We start from the raw sequence: 20708 nt of genomic DNA on the forward strand, positions 1-20708 counted from the left end.
CCACGGATGATTTATAAGCAGATTTATTTAAAAAGCTCTAGCCGCTCTACAGGAATGAATTGTAGGTGGCAAGAGTGGAAGCTTGTGGCAGAACTAGAACTAAAATTCTGGTGTACTGACTTAACCAAAGGGCTACATATACCAGGCTATTCCAAGTGCCTTCGTGGGGCTCACAGACTAATGGGCAGGGATCAGAACGGTCGCACGTAGGATGGCTCAGAGGTCCTGGTCCCACGTACTGCCACAACGCCCGGTTTCCGCACGGGAGGTACAGAGCTCTTGGCAGCCGGGGCGGGGCGGGACTTCCGGGAGGCGGGGCCTGGCCTTGGTTGCGTCTTGCGCCTGCGCCGGCGCACAAACCCGCGAAGCAGCGGATTAGGTTCGCCGGAACCCACGCCTCGGTCTTCTGCTTCCGGGTCGCAGCCATGGCGGTGGCAAATTCAAGCCCTGTCAATCCCGTGGTGTTCTTTGATGTCAGCATTGGCGGCCAGGTGAGGTCCATGCAGCCACGGCGCCGAAGGGACACTGCACGGGACCAGCCGGGAAGATCTCACCCACCCAGGGATAGCGGACTGGAGAATCCAGAAAACGAAACTGGTCCAGAACCTACCGACCTGCGGGGCAGGGGCACGGGCACGGGAGGGGGAGAAGTCTTGCCCATCCTAGCGCCGCGCAGCGGGAGGGACTGGACGGCGGGGAAGGAGAGGCTGTGGAGGTGGAGGTGGTAGAGACCGAGTGGCGTGGGGGCGAAGAGGGGTCAACCGCTCCAGTTCCTGCTCGCCGAGGCCTTCATGGTCTTGGACCGGGTATTCTGACCATCTCCCGCCGCTTGCAGGAAGTTGGCCGCATGAAGATCGAGCTCTTTGCGGACGTTGTGCCTAAGACGGCCGAGAATTTTAGGTAAGGAGATGTTCCAGCTCTGCTAGGTTAACCGAACCAGAAGCTGGAACCGGTAGACGTTATCCTCTGCCTGCCTCTGTCTGTCCACTCATTGCCCTTGAGATCGGAGTCTTCTCTGTAGCGCTCTGAATAGTCACCGTTTTTACTCTTCCCATATCAATTTTGTTGTTAATTTGTATGCTTAGGTGTCTGGACGTCGGCTGGCCCGTTGGTGGGCTTTCTGGCGCTAATGTCTGTGCTCCCCCCATCCCCACCCGAGTAGGAATGCCCTCAGCTGTGATGCCATGGTAACTGATTCGTTCACTCTTTTCCCTTTAAGGCAGTTCTGCACTGGAGAATTCAGGTCAGTGTCAGACATGGTCGATTTCTCTGCATGCTCCTCAAGGGTGTCCTGGGGCTGCGGTGGGGTTTTGGGGAACCATCAGCAGGCCTTGAATGATTGCTGGTGACAGTAATAGAAGGTAATACCCCAATATCTTCAGTTCATTTGCCTTCTTTATTTCTCTTCTCCCGACCATCTTTAGGAGAGTTCCTTGGCTCTAGTGGGTGGTAAACTGGACAGGCCTCTGATTACCTATCATCATTCCAAGTGTCTTTCTTTTTGGTTATAGAAAAGATGGGGTTCCGATAGGCTACAAAGGGAGCACCTTCCACAGGTAAGGCCTTGGCAAGCCATCCTGCAGGCTTTTAGAATTACTTCCTTTGGGGATTCATCTCTTTAGTGGGAAGTAAAACCATAGGACGATTCCTAGATCTTGAGAAGGAATGTTTTTCTGAACTCAACAATCAATTTGAAGGCTTATTAAAAGCCAGGGTGATAAACATTTTATTTTTAAATCAATGTTAATCTAAAGTATAATGACTAAAGCAATGTTTTTCTAAATGACAGAACCTTCTCTCAGGATCCTTTATTCTTTGTTTCAGGGTCATAAAGGATTTCATGATTCAGGGTGGGGATTTTGTTAATGTAAGTACTATTTCTTTACTATCAAAGCCCTTTAGGAATATTGTTTTTTGTTATTGCTGTTACTACTACTTCTACTACAGGACTCAGTCCTAAGGCTCGCAACAGTAGCGAAGTTTTCTGAAGGAGTGGGGGGTGGGTGATAGGAATGTCCTTTAGAGTTACTTGCTACTACTCTTTATACCACTAGATGAAGACATTAGCACTTCGAGTCACGACTTCCAAATTTCAGCCTTTTAGAGCCAGAAACTGAACTTTCCCAGCATACCTATAGATGATCCTTGAGAGATACAAACTAGTTAGTCACATGACACTTGGGTAGACATCAGATGAATTTTTTTTTTTTTTTCCTAAATGGCAGTAGTCCTTTTTCATGGAGCTCAGTGCTTATGCTCTAATTCCCTTCTACCTCTGGTATCACAGTGCCTGAAAAGTTGCATTTTTTTTTAAGATTTTATTTATTTATTTGACAGACAGAGATCACAAGTAGGCAGAGAGGCAGGGAGAGAGAGAGAGAAAGGGAAGCAGGCTCCCTGCTGAGCAGAGATTCCCAATGCGGGGCTTGATCCCAGGACCCCAAGACCATGACCTGAGCCGAAGGCAGAGGCTTTAACCCACTGAGCCACCCAGGCGCCCCAGGTAAGTTGCATTTTTCACCAGAAATCAATTAGTGGGCAAAGAATCAGAGCAACAGAGGCAGATGGTTCTGGAGGGATATTTCCTCTATTTACTAACAGAGCCCAGTAGAATAATTCTTCACTGTGAAGTATAAATTTCTTGTGACTAGACTGTATGTGTCTTTCATACTAAGCCTCTTCTCCTTCTCTGACCTTGGAGGGTGCTGAATAAACCATATCTCTTCTTAGACCTACTTTTTTCCTTAGCCAACCACTTGCATGCATGTGCATGGTGGTCTTTTTTATTAATACCATTTGGTTAAAACAAATTGCTATTTTCTTGAATCTGAGAGATGTTCTTTCTCCTTCATGTGTATATTTATTCAGCTTAACTCTTAGGAGTTTTTCAAGACCTATTTCCTGTCTGGGTAAAGTTACAAAGTGGCAGATTTTAGGTCAAACCAGGCTTTTAGATACGGTTTGTTTCATGTGTGTTACGTTGTAAAACTGGGACATTACACCAGGACCCTGGTATCATGACCTGACCTGAGGGCAGATGCTTAACCAAGTGAGCCACCCAGGTGCTCCTATTCAATTAATTTTAAGTCACTTTCTGTTGTTTGCTCCGAAAATTAATTTTGTCATTTTCCCTACTCTGTTTCCTGGAGAGCAATAAATAATGAAATTATAGCAAAGGATGCAAGAAGTGATCTGTCCCCCAGGTTTATTGGGAAATTGGAAGTGAACTTGTTTTTTTCTTCTTCAGTATGTACGTAGGTATTTGTGTGGAGTTAAAGATATAATAGCTCTGGGCGCCTGGGTGGCTCAGTGGGTTAAAGCCTCTGCCTTTGGCTCAGGTCATGATCCCAGAGTTCTGGGATCAAGCCCCGCATCAGGCTCTCTGCTCATCAGGGAGCCTGCTTCCTCCTCTCTCTGCCTGCCTCTCTGTCTACTTGTGATCTCTGTCAAATAAATAAATAAATTCTTTAAAAAAAAAAAAAAAAAGATGTAATAGCTCACATTTACTATAGTGCCGTATCAATTGCAAGGTCTTTTCTGATTGGGTCTTCCTGGCAGTGGTGTAAAGAGCAGGTGATTTCATCTTCACTTGGTAGCTGAGAGAAGGGAGGCTTAGCAGTGCAAAGTGAGTTTTCCAGCTCATAAAGGATTGATCCAGAACTCACATCCAGATCTTTCCTCTACACAGAGCTTGGTTTTATTAATTTGTAATCAAATAAAAGTTTGATTTTGACAGTTTTTTTCCTTGTCTGGCTTATGTTAATTGTCTTTGGTAATCTTTGTCCCAGTAAGGGCCCCTTGATTCTGGCCTACATCAGTGCTTTCCCTTTCTGCCATGCACCCAATATTCTTTCTCTTTACTAACTGGCTGGAAGAGATTGGTCTTTTGACACCCTCTCAGGTATTCTGTTTAAGGTACTACAAATATGGCTGTAGCCAAGTTGCTTTATCACCCTGACTTCAGTTGGCTCACCTGGAAAACGAGGACAATAATAGTGCTTATTCCATGTGGTTACTGGAAGAGCGAAGAGATAATGCTAATAAAGCTAGTTTAAGCAGAAATTGGGGATTTATGATAAGGCGCCTCATGAAATCCAAAGGAAGAAACGAACTAGGAACTAGTAGGCCACATAGAACCAAGGCAGTCCTTTCTTTCTGTTTCTCTAGTGCTTTCTATACAAGTGTGTTGCCTTCTCTTTCTCTTCTCAGACCAGACGATGGTCTCTGGCAGCTTCCAGGCTCACATGATAACTTCAACCTCAAAGAGAACATCAGTCCTCCTTCACAATTCCCAGAGAAGGAACTCCATTAGTTGGGCATCCTCTCTTGGACCAGTCAGCTTTGGTCAAGAGGGTGATATCTGCACAGACGAGGCTTCCAAGAGCCTATCCACTTGCATAGCTTGGAGCAGGGATAGTGGTCAGTTAATTGGATAATTCTATATGCCAACGGGCATGAGAGTCTTTGGGAGTGGCAAGGATTATGTATGTGATCATTTTACTGTCATTCCTTACTCTGCCTGTGTCTTAACTGAGCTTTCTAGAGGCCCAGCTGTCACCTATTTTACTGAACCTGTGCGTTGCCCTGGCCAGTGCGTGGGCTGCAGGTTGCCTAGGATGGTGCTGGCTTTGATTATAAGATAGGGTCCGAGAGGTGTGATTGGCAAAGTGACCTTCAAGCGTAAGAGTGCACCTTAAAAAGTTGATTGTGGTGCGGCAGCATCCCTCCTCTGGGTTCCAGGATGGGGGAGGAGGGGCAACACTCAAAACTTGTTAACACTTCCTTTTTTTTCTGCTCAGGGAGATGGTACCGGAGTTGCCAGTATTTACCGGGGGCCATTTGCAGATGAAAATTTTAAACTCAGACACTCAGCTCCAGGCCTGCTTTCCATGGTAAGTAAGATCCAGTCAAGGTTTTGGGTTACATTCGTATTCCCCAGGTTCTGGGCCCCTCTTGAGGCCCATTGTTATCTCTTAGGATGGAAGCAAATTCTTTACTTCTCTTGCTTGTCCCAGGACTCACCTCTGCCACACACACCTCCTTCTTCAGTTGGCTTTGATTTTGTTGAGCTGGGCCCCTAGCAGTCTGGGGAGCCAGAGTTGAACTCTGATGTGTGTTTTCTTACCTCTGTTTGAGCGGGGAAACGTGCTCAGCATCCAGCCCTGTTGCTCAGAGTGTGGCCAGTTGTGCTTTCAGCGCTCCATCCATCAGGATTCCCCCCGCACCTACCCACTCATGCTGCCACCTGGCTTGTCCCCCTCTGGGCTCACTGACTGCTCCTGCTCCTTTGGACCGGCTCTCCTTCCTACTAGACCTGCTCCCATACCTCACTCCTTTCTCAGCCCCCACCTGCCCCACTTAACCCTCTCATCTGCCCCACTCATGCTCACTCTCCTGCATGCTCACTCCCCCATCTTCCCTTTATTCATCCTGCTCTCCTTTTTTTTACTCATCCCATCCTGCCTCCCTCTCACTCTCCAATCCCCTACCTACCTCCCCTCATTACCCATTTCCCTGGCAGTGCCCCCATTCTCCCTCCCCAGACCCTATATTTACAGGCACACACTCTGCCCTGCTTGCCTACCCTTCCACTTATCTACGCAGGCATTCATCATGTGAAGGTTTGCCAACACCCACTCTGTTTCAGGCCTCAGGGTAGGGTACAGGGGTATAGACATGATCCCTGCCCTTGTGACACTTAACATCTAGTGGAGGAATCACACATGCAAACTGACAAGCCCAGCATAGGGTAGTCACACCACCGTCTATTGAGGTAAGGGCCCCTCAGCGTATGTAAAAGTCCATGGGGTGCCCCATGGAATGAGAGGCGTCATTCCGAGGGGTCAGGCATGACTTCACGGAGGAGGGTGGCATGGTCAAGGAACAGAAGGTGAGGAAGGATGAGGACATAGGATGTGAGTAAGGAAGGGAAGGGCCAGCAGAAACACTAGAGAGAAGAGTGGGTCTAGTTCCTCAAGGGCTTCAAATGCCAGAATTAGAGGTTATGGTGAAGTACAGGTTATGGTGAGCTGGATACTTTTTTGAGCAGGGTTGATCAACTTTGTGATTTAGAGAGAAGCCCCCGGCTGCGGTGTGAGTGGCAGATGGGAATAGACAGGTGGAGGTAAAAGAAGCCGGTCAGGAGGCTGCCATGAGAATTGAGTGAGACCTGCCCAGCAAACAGTGTGTAAGCCCCCTTTTTGGAGAGCCAGGCTGGGCAAGCGCAGGAGTAAATGCTGCAGGTGGGCTCAGGTGGGCTTGGATCTTCGCCAGGAGGGCTAGATCCTTCTAGGGGCATGCCATCTATGGAGGAGTCAGGAAAATGGAATGAAACGTTGGTCTCTGCTCCCTCAGGCTGACGCTGGTGAAGCTGTGCAGTCACAGATTGTGTGGCCACAGTTGTTTTTGTTTCCATCCTCCCCTAAATCCTAAGTTCCTCAAGGGCAGGGACTGGGCCACAGGGGTCTCCAAGCCCTACTACCTGATAACAGAAAGGCACGGAGCAGATACCGATGAATGACGGAAATTTCGATCGTCAGCGTGATTGCTAACCTCTACTGGCCAATTGCTCGACAAACACCATAGGAGGGTTAATTCCTTTTAAGCTTCTCAACATCCCTTTGAGATAGGTACAAATGAGAATACTGAGACCTAGGGACGTGATGTGACCAAACCGAGGTCACACGATCACGAGGCCATCGTCTGGCTCCAGAGCTTACTCTTGAAAGTAGTGAGCTGTACTGCCTCAAGAGAATGAGCAAACTGAGGGGCTGAGGGCAGAGAGTGCCCCTTGAGCCATAAAAATGTATATGGCTGTTCTGCCTGCCTGCTTGCTAATCAGTGTCCCTGCACCAGCCGCAAGGGAGATTGAGTGATTGCTTGATTGACTGGTCAAAAGAAGGAAGCAAAGAATTGGGAGCCCCGGGATGTCTGTGCCTCATTCCACAGCATGTGCCTCCTCTGACTGGCTTAGGCATTCCCTTGCTTTCGGGTAGGAGTTTTTCATAAGTACATGCACAAAACCCACGAGTAGCCTCATCTTCCATGGAGCATTTCTAAGTATAACACAAAATCCCTGGTGAGGCAGTGAGCGCGTTCCCCTGGACAGTGCTATGGATGTATTTCATGCACACATTTGTTCCTGCACAGCCCAACACAGAACCAACTGATTTAAATCCATGTAGCATCCTATTACTGCTGTCAATCCGTCTCATAATTTCCAGTGCTGCCTTAGTCATGGTTATCGTATGAGACCTGTGCTTTTAATAGTACTCTCAGTTTCCCATGGTCGACTCCTTTTTTCCAAAACAAGGGAAGTATGCGATAAAACGTCCACAGAGACAGACACTGTCGCAAGGCAGTGCTACTGAAAGGTGACTTGGACTTGCTGATGTACAAAAGCCTGAATTTAGCATATCAAAGCCAGTTTTGGGGTCTCAGCATAAAAAGTACAAAAGTACACTTCATAAGAAAGTCAGATCTCTCCTTACAAAGCAGTACAGCTAACTGCTTTCAAGAGTAAGCTCTGGGGCGCCTGGGTGGCTGAGCGGGTTAAGCCTCTGCCTTCGACTCAGGTCCTGATCTCAGGGTCCTGGGATCGAGCCCTGCATCGGGCTCTCTGCTCAGCAGGGAGCCTGCTCTCCCCACCTCCGCCGCCTGCCTCTCTGCCTACTTGGGATCTCTGTCTGTCAAATAAACAAATAAAATCTTTAAAAAAAAAAAGAGTAAGCTCTGAAGCCAGACGATGACCTCATGACCGTGTGACCTCGGTTTGGTCACATCACCTTTCTAGGCCTCAGTGTTCTCATTTATACCTATCTCAAAGGGATGTTGAGAGGATTAAAAGGAATTAACCCTCCTATGGTGTTTGTCAAGCAACTGGCCAGTAGAGGTTAGCTATCATGCTGATGATCTTTTCATCATTCATCGGTATCTGCTCCGTGCCTTTCTGTGCATCATAATCATAGCCTGTTCTTTTGTAATGCATTGTGAAATGTAATGATGTAGAAACAATTTCAAGGGAAGAGATGGGATAGGGCTAGAGACTTTCAGATTCTCAATTTAAAAAAAATAACTTCTTGGGGCACGCCTGGGTGGCTCAGTGGGTTAAAGCCTCTGCCTTCGGCTCAGGTCATGATCCCAGGGTCCTGGGATCGTGCCCCGCATCGGGCTCCCTGCTCAGCGGGGAGTCTGCTTCCCTTCCTCTCTCTCTGCCTGCCTCTGCCTACTTGGGATCTCTGTCTGTCAAATAAATAAATAAAATCTTAGAAAAAAAACCAAAAACTTCTTCCTGTAAAATTCAGTAATACAGGTTTTGGGGTGTAGCTGTAAAAAGCAAGCATCATTGATTAAATAGCATCTTTTCCTAGCGTGGCACTAGCATAGCAACTTTTCACACCTCCTTACAGTCTTTTATTACCATTGTTATGGTGCAGTACAAAGCTATTCAGTCAAAAGAGCTTATGGCACAGGCAACAGGCTTTTTCTCCATCGTACCTAACTTGTAACTGTAATCCAGGTATAACCAGCGTCGGATTAAATACAGCAGATCAGTCCCTGCGAACGATTGTTCCCATTTTAAAAATTCAGGCTTCAGGAGAATTGTACATTTATTCAAGGATCTAGCTCCTTGAGGCCAGTGATTATGTATCCTGTTTCTCTCTGTATCTTTGGATCCTAGCTTAGGACCTGGCTTATAGTAGTTAGTAAGGTTTGCTGAAAGAAAGGAATCAGGGCTATAGGCTCTTTGGGGAATCTTTTTTTTTTACAATTTTATTTATTTGTCAGAGATAGAGAAAGAGAGCAGAAGCACGGGGAGCAGCAGATAGAGGGAGAGGGAGGAGCAGGCTCTCCACTGAGCAGGGAGCCTGATGTGGGGCTCGATCCTGGGACCTTGGGATCATGACCTGAGCTGAAGGCAGATGCTTAACTGACTGAGCCACCCAGATGCCCCTCTTTTGGGAATCTTGCCCTCTGACTAGCATGGCCAGGAAGACTCACTGAAGGTGTACTTGGTTTCTGTCAGGCAAACAGCGGTCCCAGTACAAATGGCTGTCAGTTCTTCATCACCTGCTCCAAATGTGATTGGCTGGATGGGAAACACGTAGTGTTTGGTGAGTCCTCTTCCTGTCCCTTCCTTCCTCTTCACACAGAGTGGGACTTCTAAAGGAGCCAGTCCTCAGACTCTAGTCCCAAGAGTGCTTGACTGATGTAACTGCTCTGGGAAAGTGGAAGTGGTGGGAGGTGGGGAGAACTTGTGGTTAGAATGCTAGAGGGAAGGATGGAGGGACTGTCTGATGTAGTGTGTAACCACTGGGGTGATCTGTATGTCTGGGAGGGAAACCCGGATGGTGTCACTTAAGGAATGCCACACAGAGGGAGCACGGTACAGTAGGGCTTTGCAATTGCCCAAACCTGTCCGCGACTCCTTCTTATCTCTGACCTTGGGCAAATCATTTCACTTCCATCAAATCTCAATTTTCTGATGGTAGTATGAGATTCCAGGGAGATGCTGGCTAAGAGTGGACATTGGAAGCTGGAAAGTGCTATGCAATGAGAATAATAAAGTCTAGTTCATACTCTTCCTACAGGAAAAATCATTGATGGACTTCTAGTGATGCGAAAGATCGAGGTGAGTCCTGTTTTGATTTCCTCTATCTTGCCCATTCTGGTCTAGTAACATGAGAGTGTTAGGCCCTGTCTTTACTGCCTCCAGTTACTTGGGCTCCCTCAGAAAGAACAAGGAGTCTAAGCTCCCCCCCCCACCACATTTTTCTGGCCTGAAGTTTGCCCCTCTGGTGCTCACTGAGGTTTGGCTTCTGGTGGCCCCTTCACCTACTTGATAAAATCTTACTCAGCAGTGAATCCAAGGTCCTTCATGACCTGGGCCCCGCTATGTCTCCATAGCCCCTTCTGCCACTGCTGCGTCCGTATTCCAGTCTCGTCAGGCTACTAGCTCTCCTGGGAATATACCATACACATTCCTGCCTCTGAGCATTTGCCCGTGCTATTTCCTCTACTGGAATGCTCTTTTACTTTTCCTTTCGGTAGGATCCCATTCATCCTCCAAGGCCCAGCTCAAGTGTCCCCTGTTTAAGCAGTGGTTGCTTCCTCTGCTCTGTTGTGTCAACTCTGTCTTATAATTTACTGCATTGTTTCATATCATAGGTTTGATTTTTTTAAAATGTTGGACATTTTCTCTTTGATCTGGATTATGTTTACCCTTCAGCTAGGACATGGACTGTTAACATTTCAGTCCCTGAGTCCTCAGTCCTTAGCACGGGGCTGGCAGCCATCGCTATGTGTTTGGTGAGTGTGTGTGTCTGAGCCCATGAATCTCCACTGTGCTTTCTCTCCTAGAATGTTCCCACAGGCCCCAACAATAAGCCCAAGCTGCCTGTGGTGATCTCACAGTGTGGGGAGATGTAGTCGAGAGCAAGACTGATCAGGTACGTGTGCCTTTCTTCTCCTGGTTAGGAGTCGCCAGTGAAGACAGCATGGTCTAGAGGAAGGAACTATAGACTTGAAAACATGGGATTGAGCCCTATTTCCTGTCTGTGTGACCTTGGGGAAATCACTTCCCTTTTCTGAGCCCGTTTCCTTATCTGTCAAATGGGGACAATAGCTTTCTTAGGCTCCTTGTAAGGATCAGAAGAGAAAGGTTTATTAGGGCATTTAACTATTCTACCACTTTGTGGTCTACAAAGTATCAACCTGAAAGCCAGTGAGCGGTCTCACAGCACTGTCAGACTCTAGTTCTTTCCTGTGCCCCTGCTGGCAGGACCTGGCTCCACCCCTGGGCGACTCCAGGCTGGGAGCAGGCTGGGCGGCTGGGAGACACAGCCGTCGTGCCTCTTTCATTGGAACTGATGCTCGGTGTGCCTGGGGGGCTCTGTCAGTTAAGCTTCTGCCTTCGGCTCAGGTCATGATCCCAGGGTTCTGGGATTGAGCCCCGAGTTGGGCTCCCTGCTCAGTGGAGAGTCTGCTTCTTCCTTTCACTCTCCCTCTGTGCTTGCTCTCTCTCTCAAATAAATAAGTAAAATCTAAAAAAAAAAAAAAAAAGGAAGTGATGCTCATTTCCAGGGCCTGACTTTGTATCTGCCAGACTCATAAGTGAACGCAACCCATTTCCCAGCCTGCACCGGCTAACTTCCTCCCCTACTTGCCACTGCCTGCTCTGTGCTGGGTGACAAAGAGTTGAAAAATGTCTCTGTCTTTCAGGAGCTTAAAGGGAATAAGACACATTCTCAGAGGTGATCACTAGTAATATAACTGACGTTGCTAAATGTTATCAGAGTTCAAGGGAGAAATTGATCACTTCAGCTAGGTGTGGGGTGGTGGTGCCTTTTGCCTTGTTTTTCTCTCTCTCCCTCCCTCCCTTCCTTCCTTCCTTCCTTCTTTCTAATTTTCAAACCTGCAGAAAACTTGAAAGAAAAGTATACTGAACACCCATTTCCCTTTTGCCCAGGTTTACCAATGATTAATATTCTTGTGTTACCATTTTACTTTGACATTGGTTTTTTCTCTCCCTTCTTCCCTCTCCTCTCTCCTGCTCCCCTTCTTTCCCTCCTTTTTACCTTCATTCCTTCCATCATTTTATTTCTTTCCCATTTGAAAGTTGAAGACTTCTTGACACTTTATCCCTAAATACTTCAGCAGACAACTCCTAAAAATAGCATCCTACATGACCACAGTAATATTATTTAATATACGTGTTCCAACTTCCCCAGCTGTCCACATAGTAACTTTAATAGCTCTAAAAAAAGAAAAATTCAGTGAAGGTTCACATATTTTATTTGGTTGTTTTTAATCTTAAAAATAACATAATATAATCTCAAGAAAACAGTTCCAAGTCCTTGTCATTGCCTGTCCTCCCCATCCAATCCCACTTCTGTCCCAGGAGGTAACTGCTTTCGGTTTGATGTATGACCATCAGGGCCTTTCCTATGCCTATCTTATTTTAGGAGGTTTTGTTTTTCCTAAATGTCATCATACTATTTTGTTCATTTGTTTTCCATTTGGCAGATGTCTTGAAGACTTCCTCTTCCATCACATAAAACTACTTCATATGAAAACAAACTGACAGTATGCTGTGTTTGTAGCATATAGCTTATTTTATCCTTCTCTGACGATTTGAACAGTTAAATGTTGTGACTGTTTTGTCCAGAACACATTTTAAGCAAAAACTGACATTGTGTTGCTTATCTTAACTTTGGTGATATCCTTTGTTAAACAGAAACTCTAAATTTTGATGAGGTCAAAATTATCAGTCTTTTCTCTTACGGCTTTTGTGATTTTATCTTGTTTTAGGAAGGTCCTTAGTATCTCAGATCATAACGTCTTTTGTATTTTTTTAATATTTCTATGGTTTTACTTATATACTTTAAAATTACATAGAATCTATTTTTCTTTTCTCTGCCTTTCTTTTTTCTTTTTTTCTTTTCTTTTTTCTAAAATATTTTATTAATTTGTTGGACAAAGAGAGATACAGTGAGAGAGGGAACACAAGCAGAGGGAGTGGGAGAGGGAGAAGCAGGCTTCCCGCCAAGCAGAGAACCATGTGCAGGGCTGAATCCCAGGACCCTGGGATCATGACCTGAGCTGAAGGCAGACACTTAATGACTGAGCCACCCAGACGCCCCTCTCTGCCTTTTTTTCTGAATGGAGATCTAGTCAAATGCCAGACCATTTTAATAACTGTATATACCTCTATCTGTGACTTACTCTGTGTTCATAGCATCTGGCACTTATAGGCATTCATCAAAAATTTATTACATAAGTTAATAGAGAGAGAGAATGTCAGGCATTTTAGGCAGAGAACTGGCATGAGCAAATGCAGAGGCGGGCATGCACAAGTGTGTGCTAGAAGCTGCACGTGGTCTTCTCTCTTCTCCAGCCAAATAGTCCCTTCTGAGGCACAGTTGACACCCTGAGCTTTCTTTCCTGCCTAGGAGATCCCTAGGGCTCAGCCTGTTCTCCTTCAGTAGTGGCTAGCATTTCCCTCCTTCTCCTTGCTGAACCTGAGTTGAGCTACTAGGTCCTTTTCCTTCTAAGGACTGACCACTGATCACTACCAGAAGACAGAGATAAAAAAAGAACAGTGTTTAAGAAATTTTTCAATTGGGGCTTTTCTGTATTTTTCTGAGTCCCTTCTAGAAAGTTAATGGAAATCCTTGTCGAGGGCTTGATTCCTGACGGTGGTGATTACAACCGTCCCTTCCTCATCTCTTATTAGCAAAGGGCAAAGTAAACCTTTGCCACCGTGGAAGCCTCTCTTCTCAGCCTGCAACCCAAGCAGAACAAATTCCACAAGGGCCATTTGACGTTCCAGAGCCTTCTTAGACCAGAACTGTCCAATAGAAATTCCTTCCTATGATGGTGGAAATGTTCGATATCTGTGTTGTCCATCATGCAGCTCCATCCACATGTGCCAGTTGAGCACTTGAAATATGTGGCTGACGTGACTGAAGGACTGAATTTTTTATTTAATTTTAATTAAATATAAGTGTGGTACTTCCAATTCAGTCTCCTACCCATGACTTGCTCGGAACTAAATCTTTCATAGCTAATACTTAGAGGCAGTATCATAATGGCAGCTGTTTATTGCATACTTCTTGTGCTCAAATATTGAGTTAAGAACTTGAATTATCTCATTTAACTTACCAAAAAAATCTTTATCATAAGTTTTAAGGTGTTAGGGAATCTAGGTGGCAGTCTGACGTAAAGTGTCCCCACTTTGGGTTTCTCAGTAATGTGATTTGGGAGAAAGTAAGGAAAAGTGGAGATTAATTCCATGGGGAGCAGAGTATCATCCCATAATTTTTCTTGCCAGCTGTAAAGCTACAAGCATCTTTAATTCCTATGGGAGTGTTTCAGATCCCTCAGGTTGTTCGGGGCAGGATAATGGCTAACAGCTAATATAAATGCTGTTTTCAGACCCTATTGGGCAGTATTCTCGAACTTTAATGCACGTATGAATCACCAGGAGATCTTATTAAAATGCTGATTCTGGCTCAGTGGGTCCGGATGGGGCCAGACATCTTGCATTTCTAACCAGCACTCAGCAGATGCTAATGCAAGGCTGTAGTGGAATAACAGAGCCTGCTTTTTAATCGAAAGGCCACCATATTCCGATCAGAAAAGACCCAGAAGGTGATCCTCTCTTGGTGGCACTGGTCCCGCAGGAATCTGCTACATTCAAATCAAGATATCACCTAATCACGCACGGGAGGCCTTGTGTCTAGGCACTGGAAATAGAAGAAGACGGGAAGGAGATAGAAGACAGCTCAGTGACATGATCAGCTCTACCTCCCCAGGAAGCACTTCTAGAACTTTTTCTGGTTTTGCCTTAGGCCCTGACTTTGGTTTTAGTGTACAGGAAGTTTTCTGTACAACTCTCAATGTAGAGACCATGGTTTTATCTCAGTGGGTCCTGTGAAAGCTTTTTATGATGCATTTGGTTAGGTATCCAGAAGTGAACCTTGGCCCTCAGGATTCTCCTGCTGTAATCTGGATCAGGTTCTTTGCTACTTACAACCATTTGGGGGCTGGTGGAGCTTCTGTTTGGAAAACTTCAGAGTCTCTTGGAAAAGGGAGTGGCTCTGAGCTCTGGCAGCCCAGCTAGTCTGAATTGCTGCTCTTCCAGTTATCCCCAAGCCTGGTACCTGTAGCAAGCAGTAGGTTGCTTTCTTCTATCATTGTTTCCCAAATTTCCCCAAAGAAGCCAATCACTTGGGAGCATTTGTTAAAGCAACTAATTCCCAGATCCCTTCCCTGGAGAGTTTGAGTGAGTTTGAGGTAGGATCCAGGATAGCTAGCTATGTCTGTAACAAGCATCTCAGATGCTTCTTACCAGAGAAACAAGGTTCACACTGCTGTAGGCAGTACTGTGATGAGTATCCTTTAACACTGCATCTTAGAAAAAATACGTAATTAGTGCGACACACCATTTTATAGTGAGGCATTATTAAAGGTCATATGGTGATTAGGTTAAAAATTGTGCCTGTGGATGGTAGCTAAAACCATGGTGAAGGTGCTGTGGGAATGACTGAGCTTTAGGAAGCACTGTCTCCCATTCTGGGATTACCCGTAGACACGATATATTCCTATAGAGGAAGATGATGGGACATGTTGATGGCACAGGGACCAATCCTTCATTCCTTCCACAACTATGCTCTGTTGGAATAAGATGAGTCCTGTGCAGCATAGGCAGCTGCAAATTTAAAAAGCCCAGTTCCTGCCTTAAGGAACTCAGTCTCTGGGGAGACTGGCCATGGCAGCACAGTAAATCCCTGGACTGGAGGCTTCAGAACAGTGAGGAAAGCTGGAGTGCCTGGAGCAGTCTGAGGGGACTACAGAAGAGAGGATGCTATGGCTAAGTATGTGAACGAAGAGAACTTCTCAGGTGGCTAAAATGGGAGGGCATTCCAGGCAGAGGGAACAGCATGAGCAAAAGCAGGACACAGCAGGAAGTGTAAGGGAAACTGCACTTAATTCCATATTAGCAAAGGGTAAGAGGTAAGGCTGGAGGAGGCCAGGGCCAGCTGGGAGAACCAGTGCAGGCTGAGATACTCATGTGTTATCCTGAGAGTGGGCTTCGGGCAGTAGGCACATTTTTTTTCCCCTGGGGTGAGAGTTCATCGGACTCCAGAGATTGTCAAAAGGGAGCCTAGTCCGGCCCTCCAAAAAAAGCCAGGCCAGCAGGAGCCACTGGAGGATTTTGAGCAGGAAAACACTGTGATTGAATTTTCTTATTCCATAGAGGACTCTGTCAGCAATGTGGAGGAGAAGCTGAGGTCAGTGAGGTGTCCACTGCAGCAGGCCAGGCGAGAGACAAGTTTCCACGTGAAAATACAGGTGTAGGGAGCGCCAGAGACTTGGCAGCAAATATTTGCATGCCTGCTGGCTGTGTGACACTGTTGTGCCCTGCCCTGAAAGAGAGAAGCCCTGCCAGCTAAAAAGGGAGGGGAGGGGAGAATGGCTTCATTCCAGTCCCATCCAGTACAAAGGCAGAGCACCTGGCGTCTTAATCAGGTCTCACACACGTTGATGTACGTCAGTTGGTGAAATACCACATAGCCTTATAAAAAAAAAAAAAGGTAGATCTGTATGTATCAGCAGATTTTTAGGGTACGTTAAGTGACAAAGTCAATATTTAGTACATGTGAATAACTATTTCAGAAGTTACTATAGTGAATTACAGCCAATTGTTAGTAATGGTTACTTGTGTAGTATAGAGATAGCAAGAGGTTTTTGTCCCGTATGTGCTTGAATTTTCCATATTGAGCGTGTATCTCATGATAGAAATACGTACTGTATCTACATATTTAACTGATCCTAGTTGCACCCAGCTGCTCCCAGAGCACGTGGCTAACATCAGTCTGAATTGCTCCCTGGTCCCTCCATCTCCTCCTAGGTCTGGGTCTGGGACAGTCAGCGGTGCCTTGCTGGGTGCTCCCCCAGTACTTGGTTCATTTCTGTATACAGCAGTTAACATAGCATATCACAGATGTGTTGGCCTGGTTTTCTCTAGACAGAACACCTTGAGGCCGGGACCATGCTGACTAACACAGTGCCTGGTCTAGGAGAGAGCTTGGGTCCTGGGGCACCATGGAACTTATAAAGTGCATTTATGCAGTTCTTTATATTCTGCTTGGGGGTCCAGGATTAAACTTCTAAGCCTGAGCCTGCAGTATGACACCAGGACTCTGTCTCCTGGAGGGAAAGGGGCGTGGCCATGTGTAGGGGGAGGGAGACAGAGTAGTTTCTGAGTGTACTCACTCTGTTCATTAAGTAACACTAACTACCAAGGCCATAAACAGAGGGTGTGGACTTTACTTTCTCTATAGCACTGGAACCAAAACCTGTAAGGAGCAAGGATTGCTCTTTGTTCTAGAGCTCCACAGAGAGCCATCTAAGTCTGGCAAAAAGCACACAGACTTTGGAGCCAAGTAGACCAGGAAGCCTTATCAAGCCATTAAACCCCTTGGGACCCTAGTTTCCTCTTTTGCTTGATTACAGATAATATATACCACAGAGAATTTGTGAATGGTAAATAAATGAGATGATATGTGCGGCCATAAATGTTAGTTTCTTTCTTTTTGTTCTTGTGTAGTATACTTCTCAACTTTATGCTGGGGAACCAAAGGTCTGATGGAGGGCAAGAGTGAGACCAGTTCTGCTCTTTTGGGAAAAGCAGGTTAGGAGTGTAGAGAAGAGCTAAGAGTTTTGTCTCTCATGGAATGTCCCCTTCCAGTGCCTCTGAGCTGCTTATCTCTTCCATCCCTAACAGACCTTCACCTCTCTGCCATTGTGGGCCTTCCTTGCTCTGGGTGACGCTCTTGAGTAAGATAATCCGGATTGGCCCCTGTGTTTGCTTCCCTGCCTGCTGCGGCCCTTTTTGATCAAGAGACCTTGGAAGTGTCACAGATTCAGGACCCAAGATTTTTTGTTTAAGTTTTCAATTGTAAATAAAGTTTTGTTTTGTTTTGGTATATGTGTTGTTTTTAAATGGTTGTAATGATAGCCTGTCTCCTCACGCCTTAGCTTCAGCCAGAAGGACTGGGTCTCACCAGAGGCTAGCATGGACCGGAGCCAAATCATCACCGTGGTTAGGTGATGCCTCAGGCTTGCAAGCAATTGTAGTAGTCCCTTCTTGGGCTCCAGTTGACTGGGCAAAGAAGGCAAAGCCCCAGGGCTATAAGCACAATTTATTCCAAGGATGTCCCCAGTAGGTTCAGTGTGGTTGGTTCTAGAGCCTTTGAGGAAAGGGTCACTAACTTGGGATATTTTTGGATCAGAGGCCATTTGGTAGAATGTGTCTCAATCACAATGAAGTGAGAATAATTTACTCAAAAATCTAGGTTTCAATCTGGGGTCGTTTTTTAAAAAGTAGAGGTTTTGAGAAGTTCTCGTCCCCTTTCAGAGCCTCAGTCTTCTCATCTGTAAAGTGGGAATAATAATACCTATCTACTTCATAGCATTGTTGAAAAGGTCAAATAAGCAAGTGGATATGACGGTTACTGGTAAACAGTAACATGCCTTGGAAAATGCTTATCTTGAAAGGACATAGCTCAATATTGAAAGATCCCATTGAGCATTATGTTCAAGAGGTAAAGAGAGTTCCATGGTGTTCCTTTCATGAGGCCATTTCTATGCCATTCCTACTTTTTTTCTCTTGGCTCCTGGGCAGGGATGACTTATAACTCCAGGCAGTGGCAGAGGTAGCACAGAGCTGAATTCTGTGACAGAAGAGAACCTGGTTAAAAGGGCCATTTCAGGGGCGCCTGTGTGACTCAGTGGGTTAATAAGCCTCTGCCTTCGGCTCAGGTCATGATCTCAGGGTCCTGGGATTGAGCCCCACGTTGGGCTCTCTGCCTACTTGTGATCTCTCTCTCTCTGTGTCAAATAAATAAAGTCTTTTTTTTTAAGTGCCATTTCAGTGTTTTGGGGTACAAGGAGCTGGTGAAATATACAAGGGCTCTATAATATAGATATCTGCAACTCTCTCTAGCTAAGTAAACAGGGTGGAGGGACAAAGTGAAGAAAAAACTGACCTAGTGGAGGGGAAATCTTTAACTAGACAAGGTGGAACTATAGAGAGAGAGGAGGGAGGACGAGCAGCTCAGATCCTGGACTGACGTTCTTATGATGGGCCATTCAGTTGAATTCAGTTACACTTGGCACCTGCATTCTCGGCCAGTCTCTGTCCTGGGCACAGGAGCTGCAAGATGAGTAGGATTGGGCTTGTGATGGGAGATGGGTACATTTCAGTTCAGCATGGTATTAGAATGTGAGCGCTTACGATGGCAGGAAATTCGGTTGTGTTGTTTTGTTTTCTGTTTTGCTTTGTTGCTATGTCCCCCAGCACCTAGAAAAGGTAAGTATCTAGTACCTAGTACGTGTTCAAGAAATAATTGTTGCATGAATGGTATGTACAATGAATGGTATGCTGGGGTCGGGGGAAGAGTAGCATGAAAGGAAGAGGTAATATTTGAGGTAAGTATTGACAGATTGGGGGCTTTCTAGGAAAAGGAACTCTGCTCTTGGGCCAGAGTCTGTTAGAAATGGACGACAAGGTGAACATTAGTTTGCAAAGGAGATTCATGGAATGAACCTTGCCTTTCAAATCACTTAAGGGTAGCCCTGGAGTTGTCTAAACTGTGCTCACCACACTGGGCAGGGTAGCAGGGGCTAGCGAAACTGGAGTGGAGAGCTGCCACCTTGGCACAGGGGTTGAATTTTGACAGGAGCTACTTATCCTCTAGTGCTTCCCTGCCATCTCTGCAGCGGTATGGAGGCGGCTACAAGGAAACTAGTTTCTTAAATAACTCATCTTTATGCTCAGTGAGCATGAAGAGAGAGCTTAATGAAATAATCGGATAAGTAAGTAATGATACTTTTAAGTAACATTTTAAAGATTTTTATTTATTTTATTTGACAGAGAGCTCACAAGTAGGCAGAGAGGCAGGCAGAGGCGGGGGGTGTGGTGGGGGGAGGCAAGCTCCCTGCTGAGCAGAGAGTGGGGCTAGATCCCAGGATCCTGAGATCATGACCTGAGCGGGAGGCAGAGGCTTAACCCACTGAGGCACTCAGGGGCCCCTTAAGTAACATTTTAAAGACAAATGTTACAGAATTGTTATTTCTGTTTGGGAAGCTATCCCTTCAAAGCAGTTACATAGGGAAGATTGCTCATTTACTCACAGAGGTGCTGCTCCCATTGTTCTACATGTCTTTGTAACTCCACCTTGGGAAAAAGGCCTCAAACCCATAGGGCACACTTTTAAATGTCCCCAGTATTGGCAGACCTGCCTTTTGAGAAAACATTTTCTTTTCAACAGTCAAAAGTTACCTGGAGCTGGAACACATGAATAGCAGTTCTAGAATCCGCCTATTCTGTCCATACGCATTATTGCTGCAAGCCTTTTTCACTGGGTGTTACTGGCACAGTTGCCCAGACCACCTCTCTGGTGCCAGTACCTTCTCCTGTCCATTCTCTATACCATGTTATTCACAAAACAAAATTATTAACGTACCATGTGTCGGGTAGCAGTCCAGATGCTTCAGGAACTCAGTATGAGGAGAGGAAGATTTAAGTAATGCAACACAGTGTGTTAGGATAGGAGGGTCTCCTAACACAGTAACATCTGAGGCAAGACCCAAAGGATGAAGTGTTAAGCAGGAAAAAGAGAAGAAGGGAGAATGGAAGAGTTATATGTAGAGGGAATAGTATGTGATAGCTCAAAGGGAGCAATGGCTAAAAGATCACCTGGAAGGTTGAACGAGGAATGTGAAACAAGTGTCAGAGGTTAAGTTTGGAGAAGTCCTACACGGTCCTATAAGCCACAATAAGGAATTTGGACAAACCTAAGGGTTGTAGTACTAAGACTGTCATGTTCAGAGAGACGTTTTCAGAAGAACACTCTGGATGTTGTGGTGGTGAACATTAAAGAAAGAAATAGAGAGTGGCTAGGAGGCCACAGCAGTGCTCTAAAGTGAAGGGTCAGCACAATATGGTTGGCAGGTCAGATCACACACCCTGTTTTTCAGTGGCTCATAAGCTAGGAATAGAATGTTTTTTTTTTAATGTTTAAATAGTTGAAACAAAAGAATATTTTGTGATATGTAAAAATATGAAATTCTAATTTTAGTGTCCACAAATAAAGTTTGTTTGGAACATGGGCGCACTTGTTTATTGATTGTCTGGCTGC

At 45.7% G+C, this 20708-nt stretch overlaps 1 protein-coding gene across 1 annotated transcript; it reads left to right on the forward strand.

Annotated features, from left to right (window-relative positions):
* The first annotated feature begins 320 nt into the window (after positions 1 to 320).
* LOC111143414 (peptidylprolyl isomerase H) lies at positions 321 to 17492 on the forward strand. The gene is made up of 10 exons (XM_022497138.1): positions 321 to 491; positions 836 to 900; positions 1220 to 1243; positions 1512 to 1556; positions 1825 to 1867; positions 4800 to 4892; positions 9026 to 9113; positions 9591 to 9631; positions 10360 to 10448; positions 17291 to 17492. The coding sequence occupies exons 1-9, from the start codon at positions 426 to 428 to the stop codon at positions 10426 to 10428; spliced, it is 534 nt and encodes a 177-aa protein (XP_022352846.1). The 5' UTR covers positions 321 to 425; the 3' UTR covers positions 10429 to 10448; positions 17291 to 17492.
* The last annotated feature ends 3216 nt before the right edge of the window (positions 17493 to 20708 follow it).

The sequence above is a fragment of the Enhydra lutris genome, unplaced genomic scaffold (genome assembly GCF_002288905.1).
Source record: "Enhydra lutris kenyoni isolate GAN:26980312 unplaced genomic scaffold, ASM228890v2 scaffoldscaffold9, whole genome shotgun sequence".
In the NCBI taxonomy this organism is placed as follows: Eukaryota; Metazoa; Chordata; class Mammalia; order Carnivora; family Mustelidae; genus Enhydra; species Enhydra lutris.

Excerpts from the sequence above, each read along its gene's own strand:
- LOC111143414 (XM_022497138.1), top strand. The coding sequence starts at position 426 with ATGGCGGTGGCAAATTCAAGCCCTGTCAATCCCGTGGTGTTCTTTGAT. Across the intron at positions 492-835 it reads ATGTCAGCATTGGCGGCCAG|GAAGTTGGCCGCATGAAGAT; the intron begins GTGAGGTCCATG and ends CGCCGCTTGCAG. Across the intron at positions 9,114-9,590 it reads TGGGAAACACGTAGTGTTTG|GAAAAATCATTGATGGACTT; the intron begins GTGAGTCCTCTT and ends CTCTTCCTACAG.